This window comes from Erpetoichthys calabaricus, chromosome 2, assembly GCF_900747795.2.
Source record: "Erpetoichthys calabaricus chromosome 2, fErpCal1.3, whole genome shotgun sequence".
NCBI lineage: Eukaryota > Metazoa > Chordata > Cladistia > Polypteriformes > Polypteridae > Erpetoichthys > Erpetoichthys calabaricus.
In genome coordinates this window covers 72,116,785-72,142,575 of record NC_041395.2, presented here as the reverse complement: position 1 = coordinate 72,142,575, position 25,791 = coordinate 72,116,785, and the positions used below count along the sequence as shown (strand labels likewise).

The 25,791-nt window shown below is 35.5% G+C and overlaps 1 protein-coding gene across 13 annotated transcripts in view; it reads right to left on the bottom strand.

Annotated features, from left to right (window-relative positions):
- The window catches only part of ppfibp2b (PPFIA binding protein 2b), a 306,312-nt gene that overhangs the window by 30,473 nt on the left and 250,048 nt on the right, over nucleotides 1-25,791 (bottom strand). For 10 of the 13 annotated variants that reach the window (XM_051922751.1, XM_051922758.1, XM_051922761.1 and 7 more), the window contains 9 exons: nucleotides 24,705-24,765; nucleotides 24,088-24,129; nucleotides 23,596-23,740; nucleotides 21,664-21,696; nucleotides 19,105-19,246; nucleotides 15,660-15,788; nucleotides 13,784-13,934; nucleotides 12,319-12,430; nucleotides 2,760-2,848 (listed from right to left, as the gene is read on the bottom strand). In XM_051922751.1, the coding sequence (XP_051778711.1) occupies nucleotides 2,760-2,848; nucleotides 12,319-12,430; nucleotides 13,784-13,934; nucleotides 15,660-15,788; nucleotides 19,105-19,246; nucleotides 21,664-21,696; nucleotides 23,596-23,740; nucleotides 24,088-24,129; nucleotides 24,705-24,765 (904 nt within the window). The remainder of the gene's footprint in view (nucleotides 1-2,759; nucleotides 2,849-12,318; nucleotides 12,431-13,783; nucleotides 13,935-15,659; nucleotides 15,789-19,104; nucleotides 19,247-21,663; nucleotides 21,697-23,595; nucleotides 23,741-24,087; nucleotides 24,130-24,704; nucleotides 24,766-25,791) is intronic. The other 3 variants (XM_051922753.1, XM_051922763.1, XM_051922755.1) reach the window with 2 other exon arrangements.

Here is a 25,791-nt window from a genome sequence, read left to right as displayed (position 1 = left end):
GATGTTCACATGCACTATACCTAAAACAGTTGATTTAGACTTTTATAACTGTTTATAATAACTGTTCTTTACTACTTACTTGGCTTTGTAACTCTCTTCTGTCATTATTATGGCAAAGCACTTTGAGTTGTGATATATAAATAAATTCTGCTGTTATTGATAAAGAAATGCTAGAAGGTTGCGGGTTGACAAGGAAATATGAATTCGTATTACACATACAGCATACATTATTTTTATTATAGTTATTTGGAATCATTAAGGCCAAGTTATGCTCATAACAGTTATTTTTTCAATCGTAGGCAGAATACCATTCAACTTTTTTCAAAGCAAACTTTATTATGAAGATTTAAGTTAAAAATCTGAGATAAACTGCTGATTAGTTCCTCTGTGATCATTACTCTGTTTATCTGGAAGGCACTGTAAGTTATGATTGAACTTCTCAGAAATGTGAGCTAAAACACCACAGTAAGAATGCAGGTAGAATGCAGTTTGTGTTTATCATCATCTGTCGATCCTGTCTGCATTAATGGAACTGCCTTTAAAAATCCATAAGATAATGAATGTTTCTATTCACTAGACAGTATCATGCATGCTAAGTAACATGAAAATATGAAAGGAAAAAATTGTTATACCAAAATTTTTGGGTGGTCATTAATGCTGTACATTGAGGTACATTTTATTGAGGTTCAATTGAAGTATGTTGTCTCAAAATACTTAGCATACATTTCTCTGTCTTGCAGTCCCAGTCATTTGTAAGATCTTGTCCTTGATTATACTATAGTTACATCACATATACTGTTCTCTGTCCAATGTTGTTTCCCACTGTCATTGGATTAAGCAGGACATATATTTGCATCTATGATGCACTGTGTATGCATTTCCTACTTATATTCCAACAATTCATCAATTTTTGAATTCAGTAAAATCCTTTTTTTTTTTATTTTCAAAATATTTCATGTTTTGTCTGGTCAGCTTCATTTCATTTGCTAATATACATCCTTTCCTGTATTTCATCCCTGCAACACAAGTTGGGACTGGGCAAAATTAAAGTCAGTAATGAAGTAAAAAAAATCAAATAATGATATGATTTCAAACAGGTGTTTGTTATCATGATTTGATACAAAAGCAGTATCCACAACAGGCCGAGTCTTTGAGGAGCAAAGTTGGGTAGAGGATCTCCAGTTTTTCAACAAATGCATGAAGAAATTATTGAAATGTTCAGTGCATAAAGTGCAAGGGTGCAGAACACCGTTGACTTCTCTGGACTTGGAGGCATCTGGGATGGACCATTACACAGTTGAAATGCGTATTATGGTCAGACAAATCAGGACTCCAGATCTTTTTTGGAAGAAATGGATGCTGTGTGCTACAGACCAAAGATGAAAAGGATCATTCAGTTCAAAAGCTGTCATGGTATAGGGTTGTTTCATTGCCCTTGGCAAAGGTAATTGACAGTATGCTTCTGTGATGGCAGCATTAATGCAGAAAAGTACACTGAGATTTTAGAGCAACATATGCTGCCTTTAAGATGACATCTTTTCCAGGGACACCTATGAATTTTCAACAAGACAATGCAAAACCACATTCTGCACACATTACAAAGGCATGGCTACAGAAGAAGATGGTATAGGTACCAGACTGGCCTGCCTTCAGTCCTGACCCCAATAGAGAATGTGTGCATAATTTTGAACCAAAAAATGCGTCAAAGATGACCCTTTACTTTAGCACATCATAAGACATGTTTGCTGGAAGAATGGGACAAAATAACACCTAAAATGCTTCATCACGTGGGATCCTCAGTACCAAAATGTCTTAAGTGTTGCGAGAATTGTCAGTATTACAAAGTGTTGCATGCTTAACAGTCCCAATTTTTTTTTGGAATGTGTTGCAGGCCAGAAATGCAAGAATGGATGTATATATTAACAAAAAAAAATGAAGTTGACCAGATAAATCATGAAATAGTCTGGGTTCATGCTGTCTGCAATGAAATAAAAGTCAAAGTAAATTTAAAAATCATTTGCATTTTCCATACAATTTCAACCTTTTCTGATTTGAGGTTGTAGAACCAAGCCTGAAACAGCGGTGTCAGATATGCCTATTCGCTTTTTATTTTTCTGTGACAATGTAAATCTCTTTAATACTTTTCATTTTTAATATGTTTCCGAGAGAACAAGATGAATACAAAATCCAGTTTTATGCATTTTATGTTTGGCAACATTTAAATTGCAGCTTTTCACCTTTAAGTAATAATATCTAAGATGAAAACAGAAGCAGTCAGGAGTCTTCTTTTCTTTGTAAAAAATTAGAAAAAAGTTAAAATTTATTGTCTTTGCAGATAACTTCCCTACACCAAAACATTTCCTTTGTCAGTGGCATGATTGTTTCCTTATAAAGCTTAAAACATAAAATTAATTATTGGATGATGCATAAGAACGGCTAATTTAATAGATTAGGTTCATAACATGTGATGGAAAAGATGTAGGTCAAGAAGCACAGAAGAGCAAAATGCGTGTCATTTTTTTCTCTAGCTTTAGGCATTTTATGTTAATCTTGAGGACCTTCTGCAGCTGAAAATCCAGAAACCCAGAATTATTCTCCCATATAATGCACACACTGAAGACAGATATGTATCGACAGTACTTAAACCACGCTAAATACAGCAGGGGATGTATATTAAATGATAAGAAGGCTGCATGAATTATGCTCTAAAGTAGTCTTTCTTCTTAAAGTACAGAATAATACAATATAATACAATTTACCACAGTCAAATACTGAAGCATCCTTCCATCAACTCTTGCTTCACTGAACTGATCTTTGTACTGAGGGAGACCAATATCATCCAGCCATCCTGATAAAAAGAAAACTCACATTAGAAAATGATCACCTTTGTGCAAAAGCTCCATAAAAATATGTTGATATTTTAAAGATATAAATAAATTATTAAACTGCATTTGTGGATAATGCAATTTTGATTCTAGTATCTGCTCAAATACTAAAAGTAAAAATTAAAAGTAAAAATTTAATTGGCTGAAAAGTTGGGATACGTAACACATACACGTTAATGACAAATTGTGATGCCTCTTCACTGAATTCCCAGTCTCAAACATTCCTCAACCTTATGACTATTTCATATTGGAAACATAGGGAGAAAAAAAGGTTTACAGAATATTTTACCATACTTTGTATCGTACTTCACTTTTTGAACATTGTGGTATCAAATGCTTGTTAAGGAAAAAAAACAAAACAGATTTTAATTTGAGGAATGTGAGCATTTGAATAAAAAAAAACAGCAAAGGACAGATAAAAGATGTATTTTGTTTGTTTATACCAATACCTTCCTTATAATTCAACAACATTTCTTGCATATGCAAAAAAACAAAACCTAACCAGGATAAAGTATTTATCATGGCTAATGTAAGAGTCTACAAATAAAAATTCCAGTTGTTACATTTACATCTCTCTCTCTCTCTCCACAATTTAATAAAAATCACAACATATTTATTCAGTGCCACCATCTTATAAAGCAATACCTCAAGTAGAAAATACATTTTTTATGATGTGTTTTTACTAACTAAATTAAATAATACACTGATGCACTGACCGCACAAATTTTACATGCCCCCCAACTGTCTGTGTTGATTTTCTGAAGTTAATCACATGTACCAAACTCTTTGATATCTTAACTCCGAATCAGCATGCTATAAGTGAGTGTGTATGTGTGTGTAAAAAGTATGGATAGGAAATTAAACAAAATAGCTTAAACTCTAAATAAAGTTGTGATAAAACATTATGGATATTTTAGGCAAATGTAGTGAAGTCATACTTGAACCTCTAATGCCATCCTTCTGTGTTAACAGTCTGAGAGAAAAAAAAAACTAACTGTAAAAAGCTTTCTACATCGTCCGCACAATAAAATTTCCATATGATCAATGTAGGGAAACTGACAATGTGTAGAAGTGGGATGAGTAAGTAAGCTGTTCACTTCTTTCTAAACTGGCAGCTGCATATAATTCCTTGGTGCTCTGGCAAGAGCTGACACATTGTTATATGCAGTTAAATAAAAAACATGTATGCCTGCACATGTACTTTCAACACCAACCAGTAAATATGAAACACAGTTCAATCACACTTATTAAAAATAAAGAAGACTGGCTAAATAAGACTTCTCAAATAAATAATAGTCCAAAACATTTTTTGTGAAAATGTCTGACAAAAACATGCTGCCAAATTGATCAGTTAAACCCATAGTATTTCCTCTGACCCAACTTCTCCAAATCTGGAAATTAGGATAATGTTAACTCTTCACAAATAAATATTCTATTTATAATATAACATAGTATTGGGAGGACTTAATATTTTATATCAATTCTAGAAAAACACAGATCTCCAGTCCTCTCAAGAACAAGGCTCCAGCCCCACTAGTTCACGAGCACTAGCAGGTTGATTATTAGCAGATACCAGAGCTGTCATTCTTCTTCTTATCATGTAATCGAGTTCTGTAATATGTTTATATTCAGCATATGTTACTGCTCTTCTTTTTCTGTCTGCCATGGCACCTTCTTGATCAGTTGGCCTGTTTTTGCCATAGGAACGATATGAACCCCTATAACTTCATGGGAGTTGCTGGCAGCCACAGTTCTTGAATACCAGCATGTTGCGTGTAGCTGATATCAAGGCTGTCCTTATTTATCTGTAATTTGCATCACAATGGCAGGGTTGTCCTTCATCTTCTTCCTATCACATAAACAACTTCTGCAATTTGCTTCATGCTCAACAAATATCACTGCTCTTCATTTTCTCTCTGCCATGTGATCTTCTCCATCAGTTTGCCTATGCAGTTTTCCATAAAAAAAGGACACGAACCACAATATCTTTATTGTGGCCAAATGTGCTTTACCAACTTCAGTCATGCCATAAGCTTTTAATTAAGGGAACATTAAGGATGTAACCCCAGCATTTCATGAGTAATCATGTGCCAAGACAGGCACAACCCTCAGCATTTTATATACAGTATATAAATTATATGCTTCAGGCAACAGACACATTCAAATAAACAAAAATCCTGGATCTGATGGAGTTTTACCAATAGTGTTGATAATTCAAATAGAAGTACACTATGCCAATGTGACGAGAGAGAGAGATTAGGTCTCAGAGTTCACAAATATTGAAACAAAATTACATAAATAAGCAAAAGACAAACGAACTATTTATACATCTACCGTTTCTACCAAGTGTTTATATGTTTTGATTTTTGGACATTTACTTTCTTGCTCTTACTTGAAACAAATACTTTTCTGCAATATATCAAGAACATCAAAACATAAGAACAAGTTTGACACAAAAAGACAAGTCCATCAATTCCTATTTAACTAACGTATATAAACTATCATTCAGTCTAGCTCAGAAATTCCACAAAGTACCACTATCTACCATCATACTTTCTAAGTTATTTCACATATCTATGGTTCTCTAAATGAAAAAAAAACATCAATCACAATAAAAATGCTAAATTTAACCAACTTTAACTTAAATCATTACTGCACTTGAGCATGTAATGAGCAACTGGCCAATTTCCCCATTAAGTTCTTAGTGGCTGCACATCTTTTTGCCAGCACACCTACACTCATGAGGTCTGAGCTGGATTATTCTCTACCTAAGACATGCTTTACCACAAACATACCAAGAAAAAAATTTGTCACTTATTACATGTACATATTCCTGGTCCTTTGCTCCATTATTTGTAGGGATTTCCTAATTAACATTAAACTCTTTTATTGCTATAACATCTTCCATAAGCTTGTACTGCTTGGAGGGAACACAGTCCTAACTTCTCTCTCATTCTTTCCTAGGGCACGAAGCGGAAGAGAAAGCAGACAATGGCTGACAGTGAGATGAACCACGTTGTCAAAGAACTCCAGGCACTCGACATCCAGATCCAGAAACGTCTGTCCAGACGGAGGTACCTGTGGGATTTGAAGGCTTGTCTGCTGGAAAAATCATCCCCAACATCTGAAATCGACGCAGCAAATCGCAGTTCATTAACATCGACTTCCCGCTGTGCTGCTCACCTACTAGGCCAAGTGTGCTTTACCCCCCCCCCCCCCCCGCGCCTTGTCGTCACGGCGACGACGTCAACGATGAAGACCTTGGCTTGTTTCAGCTATGCAGGCATGGGTTTAAGGCTAGAACACCATCGGCACAGGCAAGCATCTCCACCCAGAACCGGTTCGACCCGCTCCGCGCCTCCCAGTTTGCCTTCAACCCTGGGTGATGTATTTGTGATTGGAGATTCAATCGTATGAAACCTAAACATCTCATGACCTAATCAGAAATCTTCTGTCTCGTTTTCCCGGTGCTCGTGTCCAAGATGTTATGAGATGTGCACCGACAGACTTCGAGAGGCACAAGAACAGGGCAGTGGGATCCATTGTAATACACGCTAGGGTAAACGACGTGAGATACCAACAGTCGGAGATTCTCAAGGCGGACTTCACAGCACTAATCAAAGCCACAAAGGAGAGGACCCCGGCTGCAAGAATCATCATCTTGGGTCCCCTACCTCTCGTTAGATGATCAAATGAGTATTACAGTTGTCTGCTAGGATTAAACATCTGGCTGAAATGCTTCTGCAAGAGTCAAAACATCGGGTTCATAGACAACTGGGACCTCTTCTGGGACAGGCCGCGTTTCTTCAAATAGATTCGGCGCCCGGATCCTCTCCGAAAACATTGCTAAGGTAATTCGTCTCTCTTGACTCTCTGTTTCTACTCCTAACCCTTTCTGTAATGCTTGGCTAGGACATGATAATTATTTATCAAAATCTTCCTCAAAAGTGCACTGCATTACTACTCTAATAACTAACCTCAATGCATGTAAAAAATCTAAATATGAATAATTTAATTACATCTTTAGATGAACAATGTATTAAAACTATAAAAACAGATTATAGATTAAATAAAAAATATGCACAGGTTGGCACTAATAAAAATAACCTATTTCTATCTTGAATACCCATAACGCACATAAAATTCAGCTCCGCTCTTCTGAAACATTAAATATGGCTTTATTAAATGTTAGAGCATTAACCAACAAGACGTTTTCCATTAACAATCTTATTAGTGATAGGAAAATTGATTTTACTCCATTAAGTGAAACGTGGCTTAGCTCTGATGGTACGGCTGTTTTAATCGAATCTGCACCTACAAATTACAGCTTTACTCATGCGGATCACCAAGGTAAGAGGGGCGGCAGTTAAGCAAACATTTACTTGAGCCGGTTAAAGTGTAAAAGATGTCAGTTTTGGTAAATTCAAGTCCTTTGAGTATCTTGCTGTTGTTATTCCTGAAGTTTCTCAGTTTCTAGTATTATCTGTGTACAGACCTCCTAAATACAATGCGTCTTTCTTTGAGGAATTCTCAGACTTGGTATCAATTATAATTACGAACTATGACACGTTCCTAATAGTTGGTGACTTTAACTTTCATATCGATAATCAGTGTGACCTGAAAGTAAAAGAATTTATGAACTTCCTGGACTCTTTTGATTTGAGACAGCACGTTAATCAGCCTACACATAAAGCAGGTCATAAGCAGATATGAAGCAGATCGTTGATTTGGTCTATCAGACCATTTTCTTTTACTATTTAATATAAAAATAATGATAGAAAATATTCATGACAAGCATATTGTTAAAAAACGCTTCTTTGATTCATTAGCAGCTTCAAAATTTACAAACATTCTAAGCAACCAGTCCGTTTGTAGTGCTAACTACAAAAGCGAGGATAATGTAAATAGTAAGGTGGAAAATTTTAATACTAAGGTGAGAGCTGCTGCTGACATAGTCGCTCCTGAAAAGACAGTTAAAAAATTTTCTAGCATTGTTATATCATGGAAAACCCAAAGAGTGTTTGATTTAAAGAGAACATGCTGGAGAGCTGAGCGTAAATGAGAGAAAAACTAAACTAACTATCCACTATGAGATATTGAAGGTTAAAATAACAGAATACAATAACACAGTCTGTCTTGAGAGGTGCTGCTATTTCTCTAGAATTATAAATAATTATAGTAATCCCAGAGTCTTATTCTCTACGATTGATTGTCTTCTAAACCCAGGTCACTCAATGGAATGCCTCCAAAATACTTCCAGTGAAACTTGTGAGGCTATTGCTGTATTTTCTAATCAAAAAATTAATGATATTAGAAACAATATAGTACATCTCTCCAACACTGATCCTCTTAAGCCCCAGTACTCCATTATAAACAAATTAAATTCTTTCACCAGGATAGATTTACCTGATTTATATAAAATAATTTCTCAACTGAGACCCTCCACTTGCATCCTTGACCCAATACCAACAAGCTTTTTCAAAGAAGTATCCGGCATGCTAATTGATAGTATTCTTGACATAGTAAACTTGTCATTAGATATGGGGTTCTTCCCAGACTGTCTTAAGACTGCTGTAGTTAAACCCCTACTCGAGAAAAATAATCTTGAATACTTTGCTTTTGAAAATTTTAGACCTCTAACTTGCCTCTCTTAAGTAAAATTCTAGAGAAGACAGTCATTATGCAGGTAAATGACCACCTCAATAAACATGCTATTCTTGATAAGTTTCAGAACAAATCACAGTACAGAAACTGCACTCGTTAAAGTAGTAAATGACTTGCGGGTAAATGCACACAGAGGCCGTGTATCTGTTCTCATCCTCTTAGATCTGAGTGCCGCATTCGATACCATTGATCACAATATTCTTAGAAATTGCCTCAGTCAGTGGGTAGGCCTCTCTGGCAGTGTCTTAAATTGGTTTGAATCCCACCTGGCAGGTAGAAAATTCTTTGTTAGTTGCGGTAATTATACTTCTATGACACATGATATTCTATATGGTGTTCCACAAGGCTCTAACCTGGGTCCTCTGCTCTTTTCGATTTACATGCTTCCATTAGGTCAGATTATCTCGGGGCATAACGTGAGCTACCACAGCTATGCTGATGACACGCAACTGTACTTATCAATAGTACCTGATGACCCTGACTCTGGTGATTCACTGACACAATGTCTTACTTCTGTTTCTGAATGGATAAGTAGTAATTTTCTCAAACTAAACAAAGAGAAAACTGAAATTTTAGTGATTGGCAATAGTGAATATAATGAGGTTATTAGAAATAAACTTAATGCGTTAGGATTAAAAGTCAAGAAGGAGGTAAAGAATTTAGGGGTAACTGTTGACATATTAATCAGATCACTAGGACTGACACAATGTCTTACTTCTGTTTCTGAATGGATACGTAGTAATTTTCTCAAACTAAACAAAGAGAAAACTGAAATTTTAGTGATTGGCAATAGTGAATATAATGAGGTTATTAGAAATAAACTTGATGCATTAGGATTAAAAGTCAAGAAGGAGGTAAAGAATTTACGGGTAACTGTTGACATATTAATCAGATCACTAGGACAGTATTTTTTCACTTAAGAAATATAGCAAAAGTTAGACCTCTTATATCATTGAAAGATACTGAGAAATTAGTTCACGCTTTTGTTTTCAGTTAACTAGATTACTGTAACGCACTCCTCTCAGGACTACCCAAAAAAGACAATCAATTGCAACTAGTGCAGAATGCAGCTGCTAGAATCTTAACTAGAAAAAGAAAATCTGAGCACATCACTCCAGTTTTGATGTCACTACATTGGTTACCTGTGTCATTCAGAATTGACTTTAAAATATTGTTTATGGTTTATAAAGCCTTAAATAATCTCGCTCCATCTTATATTTCGGAATGTCTTACACCTTACACTCCAAATCATAATCTTAGATCTTCAAATGAGTGTCTGCTTAGAATCCCAAGAGCTAAACTTAAAAGAAGTGGTGAGGTGGCCTTCTGCTGTTATGCACCTAAAATCTGGAATAGCTTGCCAATAGGAATTCGCCAGGCTAATACAGTGGAGCACTTTAAAACACTGCTGAAAACACATTACTTTAAAATGGCTTTCTCATAGCTTCATTTTATAGTTTAATCCTGATGCTCTGTATATTCAATTAATTATTATTATTCATGGTGGCTCCAAAATCTGTACTAACCCCTACTCTCTCTTCTGTTCTTTTTCCGGTTTTCTGTGATGGCGATCTGCACCAACACCACCTAATCAAAGCACCGTGATGTCCCTACATTGATGGATTTAAGGCCAGAAGTCCACGTAGCCATCATCATCAAGTCCTTTCATGAGAACCCTGAATACAATGAGGACTGATTGATGTAATTTATGTTAGGTAGAATGCCTAAAGGGGGCTGGGTTGTTTCATGGCCTGGAACCCCTGCAGATTTTATTTTTTCTCCAGCTGTCTGGAGTTTCTTTTGTTTTCTGTCCTCCCTGGCCATCAGACCTTACTTTTATTCTATGTTAATTAGTGTTCTCTTATTTTGTCTTTTTTTTCCCCTCTGTCTTCATCATGGAGAGCACATTGAGCGGCATTATTTGTATGAAAATGTGCTATATAAATAAATGTTGTTGTTGTTTAAAAGCTTGCATTTTTACAGTTATTTTCATTAGAGTCTAACGCATATCTCAAATTAAGGCCTCTATTTTCACTGCTTTCTATTTGAATCCATACAGTTAGGTCCATAAATATTTGGACAGAGACAACTTTTTTCTAATTTTGGTTCTGTACATTACCACAATGAATTTTAAATGAAACAACTCAGATGCAGTTGAAGTGCAGACTTTAAGCTTTAATTCAGTGGGGTGAACAAAATGATTGCATAAAAATGTGAGGCAACTAAAGCATTTTTTTTAACATAATCCCTTCATTTCAGGGGCTCAAAAGTAATTGGACAAATTAAATAACTGGAAATAAAATGTTCATTTCTAATACTTGGTTGAAAACCCTTTGCTGGCAATGACAGCGTGAAGTCTTGAACTCATGGACATCACCAGATGCTGGGTTTCCTCCTTTTTAATGCTCTGCCAGGCCTTTACTGCAGCAGCTTTCAGTTGCTGTTTGTTTGTGGGCCTTTCTGTCTGAAGTTTAGTCTTCAACAAGTGAAATGCATGCTCAATTGGGTTAAAATCACATGACTGACTTGGCCATTCAAGAATTTTTCACTTCTTTGCTTTAATAAACTCCTGGGTTGCTTTGGCTATATGTTTTGGTTCATTGTCCATCTGTATCATGAAATGCCGCCCAATCAATTTGACTGCATTTAGCTGGATTTGAGCAGACAGTATGTCTCTGAACACCTCAGAATTCATTCGGCTGCTTCTGTCTTGTGTCACATCATCAATAAACACTAGTGTCCCCGTGCCACTGGCAGCAATGCACGCCCAAGCCATCACACTGCCCCCACCGTGTTTTACAGATGATGTGGTATGCTTTGGATAATGAGCTGTTCCACGCCTTCTCCATACTTTTTTCTTGCCATCATTCTGGTAGAGGTTGATCTTGGTTTCATCTGTCCAAAGAATGTTTTTCCAGAACTGTGCTGGCTTTTTCAGATGTTCTTTAGCAAAGTCCAATCTAGCCTTTCTATTCTTGAGGCTTATGAGCGGCTTGCACCTTGCAGTGCACCCTCTGTATTTACTTTCATGCAGTCTTCTCTTTATGGTAGACTTGGATATTGATATGCCTACCCCCCTGGAGAGTGTTGTTCACTTGGTTGGCTGTTGTGAAGGGGATTCTCTTCACCATGGAAATGATTCTGTGATCATCCACCACTATTGTCTTCTGTGGACGTCCAGGTCTTTTTGCGTTGCTGAGTTCACCAGTGCTTGCTTTCTTTCTCAGGATGTACTAAACTGTAGATTTTGCCACTTGTAATATTGGAGCAATTTCTCGGATGGGTTTTTTCCATTTTTGCAGCTTAAGGATGGCTTCTTTCACCTGCATGGAGAGCTCCTTTGACCGCATGTTGTCTGTTCACAGCAAAATCTTCTACATGCAAGCACCACACCTCAAATAAACTCCAGGCCTTTTATCTGCTTAATTGATAATGACATAACGATGGACTTGCCCACACCTGCCCATGAAATAGCCTTTGAGTCATTTGTCCAATTACTTCTGAGCCCCAGAAATGAAGGGATTGTGTTAAAAAAAATGCTTTAGTTGCCTCACATTTTTATACAATCGTTTTGTTCACCCCACTGAATTAAAGCTGAAAGTCTGCACTTCAACTGCATCTGAGTTGTTTCATTTAAAATTCATTGTGGTAATGTACAGAACCAAATTAGAAAAAAGTTGTCTCTGTCCAAATATTTATGGACCTAACTGTATATCCTCAATAACACGTAGCTCATCTGCTATTTCAAGTAATTTGGCTAAATACTTACGGGTCACCCAGATATGATCCAGTGCTGCTGATTTTTCATTCAGTTTCATATTAAATGATCTAATAGCCAGCTGAAGTTTCTTTCTGTGCAGGGGATGCTTAATTCCCATTTCCTATAAACACAAAAGCAGAACTGTATTAAGTGTTTTCCTGAAATCTAAAGTATTATTTATACTTAGTCTTTGTCTCAGACTAAAATTTTCTAGACAAAAAAAGAAAAAACAAAATGAAAAAACAGGAACCTCTTATGGCCCAAAGCATTTGTGTAACTACTTGTGTTATTTTCAATTGACATCATTTGTTTTTGTTTCCCTTTGCCAGGGTCAAAAGGCAACATCAGGTATTTTCACATTTGTGAACATTATGTTACAGTGCTAAATATGTCTCAAAGCTCAGACAATGTTAAGCTATTGACAGGAACCAATCATCATATAAGCCCATCACAGGCCTACTCATGTACACACCCATACTCATATTGGCCAAGTCAGATTTGACAAGTAATCTACCTGTGTGTCTTTGGGTGCCAGGAAATTTCCAGTTAGAAGGGAAGGTGCATGCTGACAGATGAAGAATGTTTAAACTTCCATAGTGGGGAGACATGGCTGACATCGGAGTTGTAATATCTAATGTTTAAACAGATAGCATCAAATGGCCACTAGATGGGAAACCTTTTAATTAACTCAAGGCTTAGGGTTTGGAGAAATGGCAGGAAGTAACTTTCATAGTCCTTGACATAGAGGAAAAGAACTGTTTTGCTTCTTGCAGGACATGGACAGTTGAGTGACTGCTTGCAGGATCTCGCTCTTTAAGGACAACTAAAGACTCAGAGGTGTAAGGACACCAGAAACCACCAGAGGGTGGTGTCCATGTACCAAAATGAGATTCAGCCACAATAAAAACGTAGGATTGCTGTTTTAATTTTGTTTTATTAATACCTTTTCTTTTGTGAATTAATTAATATCCATTTTGTTTTTGTTTAAATTATTAGGGACCATTATAGTTTACTTTGGACTTAGAGTTAATCTTTGTACGCTGGACTGCTACTCCATTCTTATAAGAAATGCAGTATAAGCCTTTGCAGTTTATATGCAGTAAAACAGATTGGTAGATCTAGCAAAATGATCACAAGGTGGTATCACATCACATCCATTCTACCATTTTCTAACCTGATTGATTTTTAGGTTTTGAGGAGCTCATGTCCATCCTAGTAGAACTGGGCTCAAGGCAGAAACCAACCTGAGATTGAAGTCCAATCCATTCCAAAGCACATTCACGCATGCACACACAAACACCTATACTCACACACAAGGGACAAATTTAAAATTACAACAAAGTATGCTGGATGATAAGGAAGACTAGATGAAACAAAGTGATACACTAAGAAAATATCCACCATGCCTCTAAAGAAACTGACAGTGTTCTATAGTGTATGAATGGGTTTATTTAAACAGTACATATATACATACCCTTTCCATATCTTGAGGAGTGGCTGTCAGCAGTGTGTGTCCAGTCTTTACCCACTGTCTCGTCAGATTCACATAATGACCCAGACCAAACTCTTCCAACCAGCTACAGACCTGTTCAGTCTTCCACTGGGAAAAAGGAGCTGTATAGTCACTGTAAATAACAACAAAACAAAAATAATAAAAATGAAGTTGTGTGGTGTTAAGCTGTGTATTGCCAAGCAAGTTATATGAAAGCAATATATAATCATTGCAGATAGATACACATTTTTAAAGCTTTCTAGCAATACTATGGTCACTTTTGACAAATGTATATAATACAGACATATATATATATATATATATATATATATATATATATATTTAAGAAAAACTGCAAATATGGCAATTTTTTTTTATATCTTACAGTATTTTGTAATTTTTAACAAAATATCATCACAGTAACTCTATTATACATGCTCTTAACTTACACAGAAGACGCCAAAAAACTCAGCAAACAATCGACTTAAATCAGAACCCCCACCCCACCTGGCACTCACTCCCTTATCACCACAAGGTGCCAGAAGGTACAGTGCGCATCCTGGCCAAGTGGGGAGTCAGAATAGCACACAAACCCACGAACAATCTACGCACGGTCCTCTTTAATGCCAAAAACAAGAAATCGACAGCAGAAACATGAAACGCAGTTTATAGTATCCCATGTAATTCTTGCTCAGTGGTATACATAGGACAAACTTCAAAAAGAATCACAACACGTGTACAGGAACATCGCAACGCCGTCAGAAGAAAGGACGCACTATCATAGATCTATGTACATACTAAATCAACAGGACATACATTCAACTGGGACAATGTAACAGTAAAATTTAAGGCCAGTACTAAAAGTGCCAGAGAGTTGGCCGAGTCTTGGCTATCAAATGAAAACGCCATCAACAGACACTTGGACATAAATCCAGCATATGCTAACTTAAGAAGAACATGTACATAATAAATAAACTATACAAACCCCCCCCTTGATCATACCGACTTAGTCACCTCCACCCACCCCCCACTGAATGTGTTGCTATATATTGCCTTTGATTCTTGTAAGTCTAAGCATTATCCTCTGATGAAGACCCCTGGCAGGGGTTGAAAGCTCAGGAATAAAAACTACTTTATGATACTTGATTCATTTTTTTCCCTTTGTGGATCTCCAGCTGCAAATATGCAAACCGTATCATAGACCTTCTCTTCCATGCTCTTAACTGTAGATAAATAAGATGCAACATAAATAACATGCAACACAAAAATGCTACATGCGGTAAAAAGAAGAAAAACGTAAGTAAACAATCCTTGATGGGATTGACAAAGGAAACTTAGAGCAGTGATTGAAGACAGAGTGAGAATTTAAGGCTCAGCAATTCAAACTTTATGAAGAAATGGTGAAAACAACATACTTACTAAAGTAAATGTTTAACATCCTAAAATAAGCTAGAAAACACTCAATATTTTAAGAGAAAATTAGATGTATTGGAGCCTTTAGCACCTTTTATGTTTTTCAATCCCTAAAAGGAAAAATAGTAAGAGAAAAAGTATAAAATATGAAGAATTGTTATAAAGTTAAGAATAGGGCCAAAAATATAAAGGGCATATTGCTTACTAAAAATGTGTATTTTATTCTCCCTCTTTAAAAACAATTCAGGAAAAGCTGCAATCAAGTAGAAGAGTTGCTCTGATGGTTCCAGTTTAATTTTGTGTTGAAATATTCTGTTCTTGAATCAGGCACTCCAGCTAAGGTGGAAACGGTGTCGGTGCTCAAACGTTGTCACTGATCAGCTGAGATTACAGAGGAGTGATGAAATCAGTGAAAAATACAAAGTCCACTGTTTTATCCACATACCTGATATTGCTTTCAGACTCTGTAGTCCTTGCAAGTCGTGGGCCTGCTGTTGCACGCAATCCACCTCTTCGGAATTCAGAAGGGCCCAAGTCATCAGCATTAAGGTTACCTGACTGAGTTCTTTTAATTCTTAAATTTAGAACAAATAACATATTTAATACATTATAAGTCATACAAAAAGAAAACAATTAATTCTTTCTATTTAATCACACAATTCCATTGATTATTATATTATGAATTTGGGGAAGACAGGTGTTTAAATGTATATGAAAATAAAAAAATCTGGACTTATTATGTCCTAAAATTTGTAAATATGTTTAGATGAAATATGAAGCTGCTTAGCACATGAAGTGGTAGATGGTAAAGACAACCATGATAGGATTTCTATAATGAAGAATGATTATAATCACTATCATTGACTTATTCTTATTTCAGAGAGATTTCAGTATCAAGAACACCTGAAAATAGAAATATCACAGTTGTTAGCCCTTCATCCTTGTAAAAAATGTACATGACAGGAAGCAAACCGAGGAACAACAAAGAGCAGAGAGAAAAAGTTTGGAAAAGCAACCCATGAGCACAGACAATTCTTAGATGGGTAGTGGGCTTACAAATGCCAAAACAGACAATAGAATGGGCAAGAGGAATGTGATGACAGAAAAAGATTTAGAGGCAATCTGAAACAAAAGCCAAGAAATGCAGGCAGTGTTCTAGACTAAATTAGGTAGGATTAAAAAGGAGATAACAAGGTCAAATAAACCTCTTAGAAAAGAAAACCTGTTTGTAACATTTGGCAACAGATATGGAGGTGTAAAAAAGAGGAGAAGATAACCTGGCCAGTTAGCATGATACAGGAAAATTTGTTGATTTGGAAGCTTGTTCACTCAGCTATGGTCAAGCCATGATTGAGGACATATGAACATCAATAGATAGGTAGAACTTAATTTGTCCCCAAGGGGAAATGAAGACTTGACAGAAGTTCAAAAAAATAGAACTATTTTAAAATAGTGTACAGAACTGAAGTACTGTCAATATGTAATACTGTAAGGACAGGTTGGACTGGTCTTGGAACACAGAGGAACTTTATAAGAAAGGGCAGGGCAGGCACTTCTCCCTTAGGAAACATTCCTTTAATGTGGGTAAGTGACATCCTTCTCATCTTCTACAACTCAGTTCAGTGCGATTTTGTATGCTGTGGTAAGCTGGTAACATCACTTCAAGAGAGGCCCACCGAATTAACAAGCTAATTAAAAGAGCAAGGTCAGTTATGGGACACAGTCTAGAATCCCTGGAGGTCATAGCATAAAAAAGGATTAAATCAAAACTGAGTGTCATTATGAAAACTGCACGTGCATTCTCTGACATAATAACATTGAGTGCTTTCAGCCAACAAATTATTCAGCAGGAATGTGTCAAGAAGTGCTACTGGGGCTCCTTTATACCAACAGCAATACACCTGTATAATGCCTCACTATGACTGTGACTGTCAAGTCAGAAGTTTTCAACTTTCTTTTTAAAATTTTCTTCCTTTTTAGTTTTTATGTATGTGTTTATATATATATATATATATATATATATATATATATATATATATATATATCTATTTATGTAGTTATTAATTTTAAGAGCTTTTGTAAAAAGACAAATTTCCCTCAGGGGACAAATAAAATTCTATCTGTCTATTTATCTACTCCAGTGTAAAGCGGGGACAATGCACACATTTTGAGAGATAAAGTCTATGAATGAATTATTCGAAGTGGGTGTTTCTTTTTCTTGCCAATGCTTACTTTTACTGGAAGTGCACAGATAAGAGATTCTAGCTTGCAGGTTGTATAAATTGGAAAGCATAAATCTTGGTTCTCAAATATAGGCTCCCTGCAGTTCTCAATGCTGATCTTTACAGTGATGTAAATGACTAGTCCCAAGGTGACTGCTTTTTGCTAGAGCTATTTTATGTCAGTAATGTTAGCATGTTAGCCATGACTGTATTAACTGCAGTGATTACTATGTACGTGATATAAACTCAGAGGTCCAAACTTCTCACAAGCAAGAGCATTTACCTTAATAATACTAAAAAAATATTCTAATCACTTAAACACCATCGCTCTTCTTAGTCTTGATCTTACTATATGAACCTACTACAAAAAACTCCAGTTTTCACACAATTATAAACTGAACAGACTCATTCCTCTTCATCATTATTAATTCACTTGTACATCCAGTCACATTTTTACAAATGCCTTCTTGTGACAGTAGCAAAACAAGTCTTACTATTTTTGTACAACATTGGTTAAATTCTTCAAACCACCAAAACCGATATTTTTTGTACTCCTTTCTTGTGATGAATAATGGACACTACCAGTATATATGCATATATAAAACCCCACCCTGACTACCCACTATCACTAGTGTGGCCTTAAGTTTTGCCTTTTCTAAAGAGAAAGACAAATATTAAGACATATTCTTGACAGGAATTTCTCCCATGAACCAGGGAATGTTAAGACAGGTCAAATGTCTAAACGGAGCACAGCAAATGGCAAGCTGAAACCTGAAAGTAAAGACATTTGACACTGACCAGACAATAAGATAGGCTTACAGATGCCTCCAATTAGAAAGGTACCATAAATTAATTTGTAACAGAAGGTACTAGCACAAATAAAAAAACATTCCCACTGAATAATAGTCAAAGAAAAAAGCAAATGGAGCTACTGAGATAAAAGAAATACAAATAAGATTTGTAACTAAGGTCTTAAAGAAAATAGAAATGTTAGAATTCACAAAATTGAGAATTAATCTGTTTTTTTCCATTGGTACAGAATCACTGATTCCATGGGGAGTTGTGATCATGCTGAATGAGGTTGTTGTATCAAGAATAAATTAATTATATTTTAATAAGCAGATAATCATGGACATGTGAGTCACTGTAATACTGTACATCTGGTCCAAGGATATTAGAAAATACAAGGTATATTTTATTAATTTAATTTTATGATTTAAGCCAGTTGTATTCACCCAGGAAATTTAATAATAGGGATGGGTATCATTTCAAGTACTGTCGGTTAATCTGGTGTATCATAAGTACTATAGGGGTGGACAAATCGGGAGCCTGAGACTACCCTTTTTTAATTCCAGACTCCCAACTAAAGACTAACAAAGTACAGCGGACCACCAGATGTTTTGGATCTTTGGTCCATACAATATTTTCATGATCAAACACAAATTTTATAAAAACAAAACACCCAGTTCTTCATGTGCCATCATAACTTTGGAGTCGCCTTTAAGGAAAGCTGCTTATTTTGTGCCAGACTGCCATAACTGCTTATATTCCTTACTGTACTCTAAATATAAATGACATAATAATGCTGCTCATATACACATAACATTTATTTTTTTCTGCATGTATTCAACAAACACTTGTACTAGTAATAGCTAAAAATGAACTTACTTGCCCCAAAATTTCTTGATCCCCTTAGGACTCTTCTTGTTCTCTGGAGAGCCTGGTGACTGCGGTCCAGAGTCAACCCCAGAGGAGTGGGGTGAAAGGTCAGAGGGACTTGGTGTTGAGTCATCCAGTTTCTCTGTTTTGCCTTAAATGCAAAAACAATTATTTACATTGATAAGTAAATGTATACAGTATTTTCTTTAAATAAGATATGACAACAAAGCACCCGAGCAGTGCAGGATGAAAAACATGAGAGCAGAGTGCTTACAGTGCTAAAAAGGAAAAAAAGAATCTACATGAAAAACCAAACATCAAGGCAGCAGTTATTTTATTTAAATAAATGATATAGTTGAATGAATTTTACTCAATCAATTATTTTTATTTCTTAATGGTCTTTTCTTCTTTAACACATTTTGACATTTTAATCAATACAGTACCTACTGAGTTACAGTGATATGAAAAAGTTTGGGAACTCCTCTTAATTCTTTGGATTTTTGTGTATCACTGGCTGAGCTTTCAAAGTAGCAACTTCCTTTTAATATATGACATGCCTTATGGAAACAGTAGTATTTCAGCAGTGACATTAAGTTTATTGGATTAACAGAAAATACGCAATATGCATCATAACAAAATTAGACATGTGCATAAATTTGGGCACCCCAACACAGATATTACATCAATACTTAATTGAGCCTCCTTTTGCAAATATAACAGCCTCTAGACACTGTCCTCCTATAGCCATTGATAAGTGTCTGGATTCTGGATGGAGGTATTTTTGACCATTCTTTCATATAATATCTCTCTAGTTCAGTTAAATTTGATGGCTGCCGAGCATGGACAGCCTGGTTCAAATCATCCCATAGATTTTTCATGATATTCAAGTCAGGGAACTGTGACGGCCATTCCAGAACACTGTACTTCTCCCACTGCATGAATGCCTTTGTAGATTTCGAACTGTATTTTGGGTCATTGGTCCTATTGGAATATCCAACCCCTGCGTAACTTCAACTTTCTTATGCTTGAACATTATACTGAAGAATTTGTAGATATTGGGTTGAATTTATCCGACTCTCGACTTTAACAAGGGCCGCAGTCCCTGAATTAGCCACATAGCCCCACAGCATGATGGAACCTCCACCAAATTTGACAGTAGGTAGCAGGTGTTCTTCTTGGAATGCGGTGTTCTTCTTCCACCATGCAAAGTGTTTTTTGTTATGACCAAATAACTCAATTTTTGTCTCATCAGTCCAAAGCATTTTGTTCCAAAATAAATCTGGCTTGTCTAAATGAGCATTTACATACAAAAAGCGACTCTGTTTGTGGTGTGAGTGCAGAAAGGGCTTCTTTCTCATCACCCTGCCATACAGATGTTTTTTGGGCAAACTGTGCTGAATTGTAGAACCATGTACAGATACACCATCTGCAGCAAGATGTTCTTGCAGGTCTTTGGAGGTGATCTGTGGGTTGTCTGTAACCGTTCTCACAATCCTGTGCATATGGCGCTCCTGTATTTTTCTTGGCCTGCTAGACCTGGGTTTAACAGCAACTGTGCCTGTGGCCTTCCATTTCCTGATTACATTCCTTACAGTTGAAACTGACAGTTTAAACCTCTGAGATAGCTTTTTGTAGCCTTCCCCTAAACCATGATACTGAACAATCTTTGTTTTCAGATCTTTTGAGTGTTGCTTTGAGGATCCCATGCTGTCACTCTTCAGAGGAGAGTCAAAGGGAAGTACAACTTGCAACTGACCACCTTAAATACCTTTTCTCATGATTGGACACACCTGTCTATGAAGGTCAAAGCTTAACGAGCTAATCCAACCAATTTGGTGTTGCAAGTAATCAGTATTGAGCAGTTCCATGCATTCAAATCAGCAAAATTAGAAGGGGACCCAAATTTTTGCACAGCCAGTTTTTCACATTTGATTTAATTTCATACAACTAAATACTGCTTCACTAAAAATCTTTGTTCGGAAAATACCCCAGTACTCAGATGTTCCTAGGAAATGAAACACATACCACTGTTATCTTTTTAGTTGAAAGTAGAGTAAATTATTATGCAGGCTGAGAAGGGTTCCCAAACTTTTTCATATGACTGTATTCACTAAAGGCAAGGCACAATCTATCTAGAGCCTTCTGTCCCAGTAGAAATTTCCTGCTCTTAATTATTTATAAAAAAGCTTGCAATCAAGTTGAATTTACTGTACAAGTCAACAAAGTTCATACATATTAGTTAGAAAAAGTCTGTTCAAAATTTTAAACATGTTAGATATTTAAATGTTCTGTTGTTTTTTTCAAGGTTGACGAAAAATAAAATGAGTCAAGCAGACCTAAAGTGATATTAAATGAAAGATGTTTTAATACAGTGGCATTTCAGTACCCTTAATTTAGGGCATTACTACAAATGTTACTTCACTGCATTAACTTTAGTATACTAGTATACAAGCATGGTTGGTGTTCTAAGTAGAACTACTCTCTTTTAAGATATCACTGCCTTGTTATAATTTTTTGCTTCCTGCTCATTACCTATGCTTTAACACTGTGCATAATGAAATACAGTACCTAATGCTGGAGCACTGGCACTCCTGCTGCGATCTTCAGTCATTCCATTAAACAGAAAGCATCAGGATGAAGCAAAGAAGAAACAGCAGCAATTAAAATGTTAAGCCCAGTAAAATTCAGAACTGAAGACATGCACTATCGGAGCAAAGAAAAGTTCTAAAGAAAAACAAAGAAGCCCCAATAAAAAGTAACAAGCAAAGCAACAAATAAAGATTTAACTACAAGGTTTACTGCCCATTTGCTTTTAACAAAAGAAATGGTATGAAATAAGAAATCTAAAGAAGCAAAGTGCTTGCAAAGAATGTTTTTAGAAGCTGAAGTTAAGAACACAAAGGGGGCATGTTTTGCAAAAACAGTGCACCAAAACTTAAACAGCAAATTCCTAAAACATAATGCTTGTGTGTAAAGTCTGAGGTGCTAATTGGTTGATGCACATGTTTGGGATATATGGCCCAACAGTTTACTTCCCAGCTCACAAGCCATCTCAACTCTACATGTAAGGCTCTGTTTTGAACTTCTATACAGCATTCTTTTCTCTCTGGCAAGTGGCTTAGCATGCTTGAAAATTTATGCAAAATTAGGACTGTTCACATTTTGTTTAATTGTGGCATTTATTGAATCACGCTGGTAACTGTACATGGATACTTTGAATAAGTTACCATGTAGTATGGTAGACAGTAGGACTCTAGAGACAATCAAAACTCAACTTGATGTTTTTTTGGAGGAATTAAGTGGAAAGGACTAGTGAGCTTTGTTGGGCTAAATGACTTTTTCTCGTCAACATTTTTCTAATGTTCTAATTTTAATTGAGAAAAGTGAGCATGAAGAAAGGTGTGGTGCAAATAATGTAAAAACTAACAACTATTTTACTTTATTACTTATTTTGAAAGCTATCATTGGCAGTGATAGGAGGCAAACTGGCATATTACCTCCAAAATCATGGATAAATTACTATTAAGATGGGCTTACTGGGGTCACAGTCCCAACTGTTGCGGTGACTAATTGATATAGTATATAAGGAAGAAAAAAAAAAGGAATTTATACATAATTTGCACTTCTCCCAAAAATATAATCTCTTTTGTGTTAAGCTTTATTATATTCACTTGAGTTATTACTACAGTTGTACGTATGTATACTTACTATTAGTATTATTTCATAGATGGCAGAGTACAAGGCTGACACATTATTTTTATTTACATGTAAATACTTTAAAATTGGAGCACAGACAATTAAGTGACTAAGGTGTGGAGAATGAACTGTCAAATGTGTCTTGTAAAGTTCAACACCCTGATTGCTATGTTACATTATCTCACATTACCTTATAATATTCTAAATACCCCAATGCATGTACTAGTTGCATTAGTGTATTCTTAGTCATCAAATAATTTTTAACCCGTAACAATCATGCTTTTAATCATAGGGTGAGAAGCTGGTAATGTGCAACAAAATCTCAGACTTTGACATTTGTTTACTAATTAATTTAGCTCTTTTACCAACCTATCCATCCATGTTCTATATCTTCCTTGTCCAGTTCAAGGTTGTGGGCCAGATATTATCCCAAAAGGATCAGGCATAAGTTAGAAAACAAATATGAGAGGTGGAAGTTTATCATTGTGCATATTTCCTTACACATATACATTCTCTTACAACAGACTAATATAGACTGATCAAATAAACTTTATGATGAGGGGAAAAAACAAGAGTGCCTAAAGAAAAAGCCCAAGCAGGCATGTGAATGTGAACTTAGGACTCTGAATTGTGATGCAACAGCGCTAGCCACTATTAGATTATGCTGTACTATTTAACCTGTTCCTCTTCAGCTGTAAAAAACATTCACATTTTACGTATTTAAATTACTTAATAACACACAACAACATGCTGACTTTCAACCTGTTGCAAGTTAAATAGTAAGTTACACTGGTGCAAACATACTTAGGCTAAAATCACTTTCTTCTGCACCATCTTTTATTCTTTGGAAATTTGGAGACTTCAGTTTTTCACTGTCTCCGTTCTGATTAACTCGAGAGAATTTCCCAGGAAGTGTCTGATATTTATTATTTTCAAAATAAGTTTTGTTCTGCAAGAGAAAAAAGATTGAAATCAAAATACTCATCTCAAATTTTGTTTTAAAAAAGAACAATCATTATCATGATAAATCTGCTGTAATGCAGAATGTGAGTTTATGTTCTTATGATCATAATATGCAGACAGTACTATGAAATAATAAATACACCTCCCTCAACATAATTAGTATCATAAAAACAATTTACACTATTAAATTTAGTTTAAGGAAATCAAAAGTATAAAATAGTGAAATCTTAAAGTAAGTGATGACATTTTAAAAAAGAAGAAAAACTAAATTAAAGAAAAAGAAGTGAAGACTAAAAGGTTATAATTTAAAGGAACTTCACTTATTAATTGTACCTCTGGTGATACAACTGGTTCTACTGGTTCGCCAACTACATGCTATGATGTGACAGGAAGGGTAATGGTGCAGCCAGTGCATGTAATTAAGAGAACAGACACATGGTTAGTAAAATTGTATGCAAAGAGACACACAAACACAATTAATTACTTTTGATTCATTAAAAGCATGTTTAAAAGAACTAAATATGCCCATTTAAATCACCTGAAGTAAACTAAAAACAAAGCCATTAAGCACTAAGTTAAGTTTCTAAAAGTTACCTTGGTTACAAAATATAATTAGAAATTTGTTGGTCTGGTGTTGTTAACTTACCAAAAAATAAATAAAATAAAACAATAACAAAACATGACATGCTTTTTTTTTTTGCCCTGAAACCAGAGGTTATTACCAAAGCACAAGGGAAATAGATAATCTTTTTACCAGGAAAACACCACTTGATTAGTCACTCGTTAGTAAAGGCATGGAGATGAAAACATTTAACGTAATGTCAAAGGAAACACTTCTTTTTATAGTATTTAATTATTATACACAGGAAATTAATGATTTTAAAATAAAAGTAAAAAAACGTTTCTATTTAAATATAGTTTTTCTTTACTAATTCATCTTCAGAGCTAACCTTCTGCAGTGATCCACTCTGTAGATCTTCTAGACTACTGGATAACATCTTCTGTTGTGTCCTATATGTTGAGAAAAATAGGAGTCGTTCAAAGAACTAAAACATTAGTATTAACAATGCAACAATTAGCTGTTCCAGCTTGGTTTTAAAACATATAATAGAACAACCGAAAGATCAACATATTCCACAAATAGTCTTTTGTATCTGAATTTAAATATACAAATTTTTGTTGATAATTCCACCCGTCGTGTGACCTATTTTAGTAAATGTTTAACCCAGCAACTGCTAAATAATTCCCATATGCAGGGCAGCAGATTTTATAATGCTGAAAAAAGCAAAGCGCAAAAACTGTACATGTGTTTTATCAGACTAACTCCACACATACAGTACACCATCAAAACCTTAAAAAAAAAAAAAATGTAATGTTACAAATTATATAAATCACACACTTGGAAGTTACTTCAACGGATTAATCCTTATAATAAGGAGAGGAAAGAAGAATTAAACTGATAAAATCAAGTTGTTAAAAATGTACTACAAATAAAAACGTTGTAGATGGAGATTTTCCCGCTGGCACCCCATCTCTCATTCATCTCCTTTTTAATCTTTCACTATATACACTATTCCACAAGCAAAGCTAAATGATCACAGTTATTATCTGAGAGACGGATGAGTAGCACATACTGTATATTTAAGTTATTAAACACTATGCCTAACATACAACACAAAATAAAAAGGTAAAATGCAGGGTAAACATCTTAAATATATGTAGCCACCTTTACAATCCACTTGTATTCCTGTGGTGCCATTTATCAGGGTCTTCCATATCCTACCTTACAAGTGTGACAGTCTTTGTGTAGTTGTCATCACCAGAGCTGTCTTAATGTCACATGACCATGGCCAGCATTTGCAGTACTATTTTAATCAATGTCTGATGAAAAGTAATTATTCAGCATGCACAACACTTTTTCAATTGCTAAATTTGTAACACGGAACTTTTTGCAGCTGTATATACAGTAAGTAGTTTTGGGTATGTATGTTCATTTATCACCTTTCTATGTTAAGTCCAAAGCATGACTACCTAGTA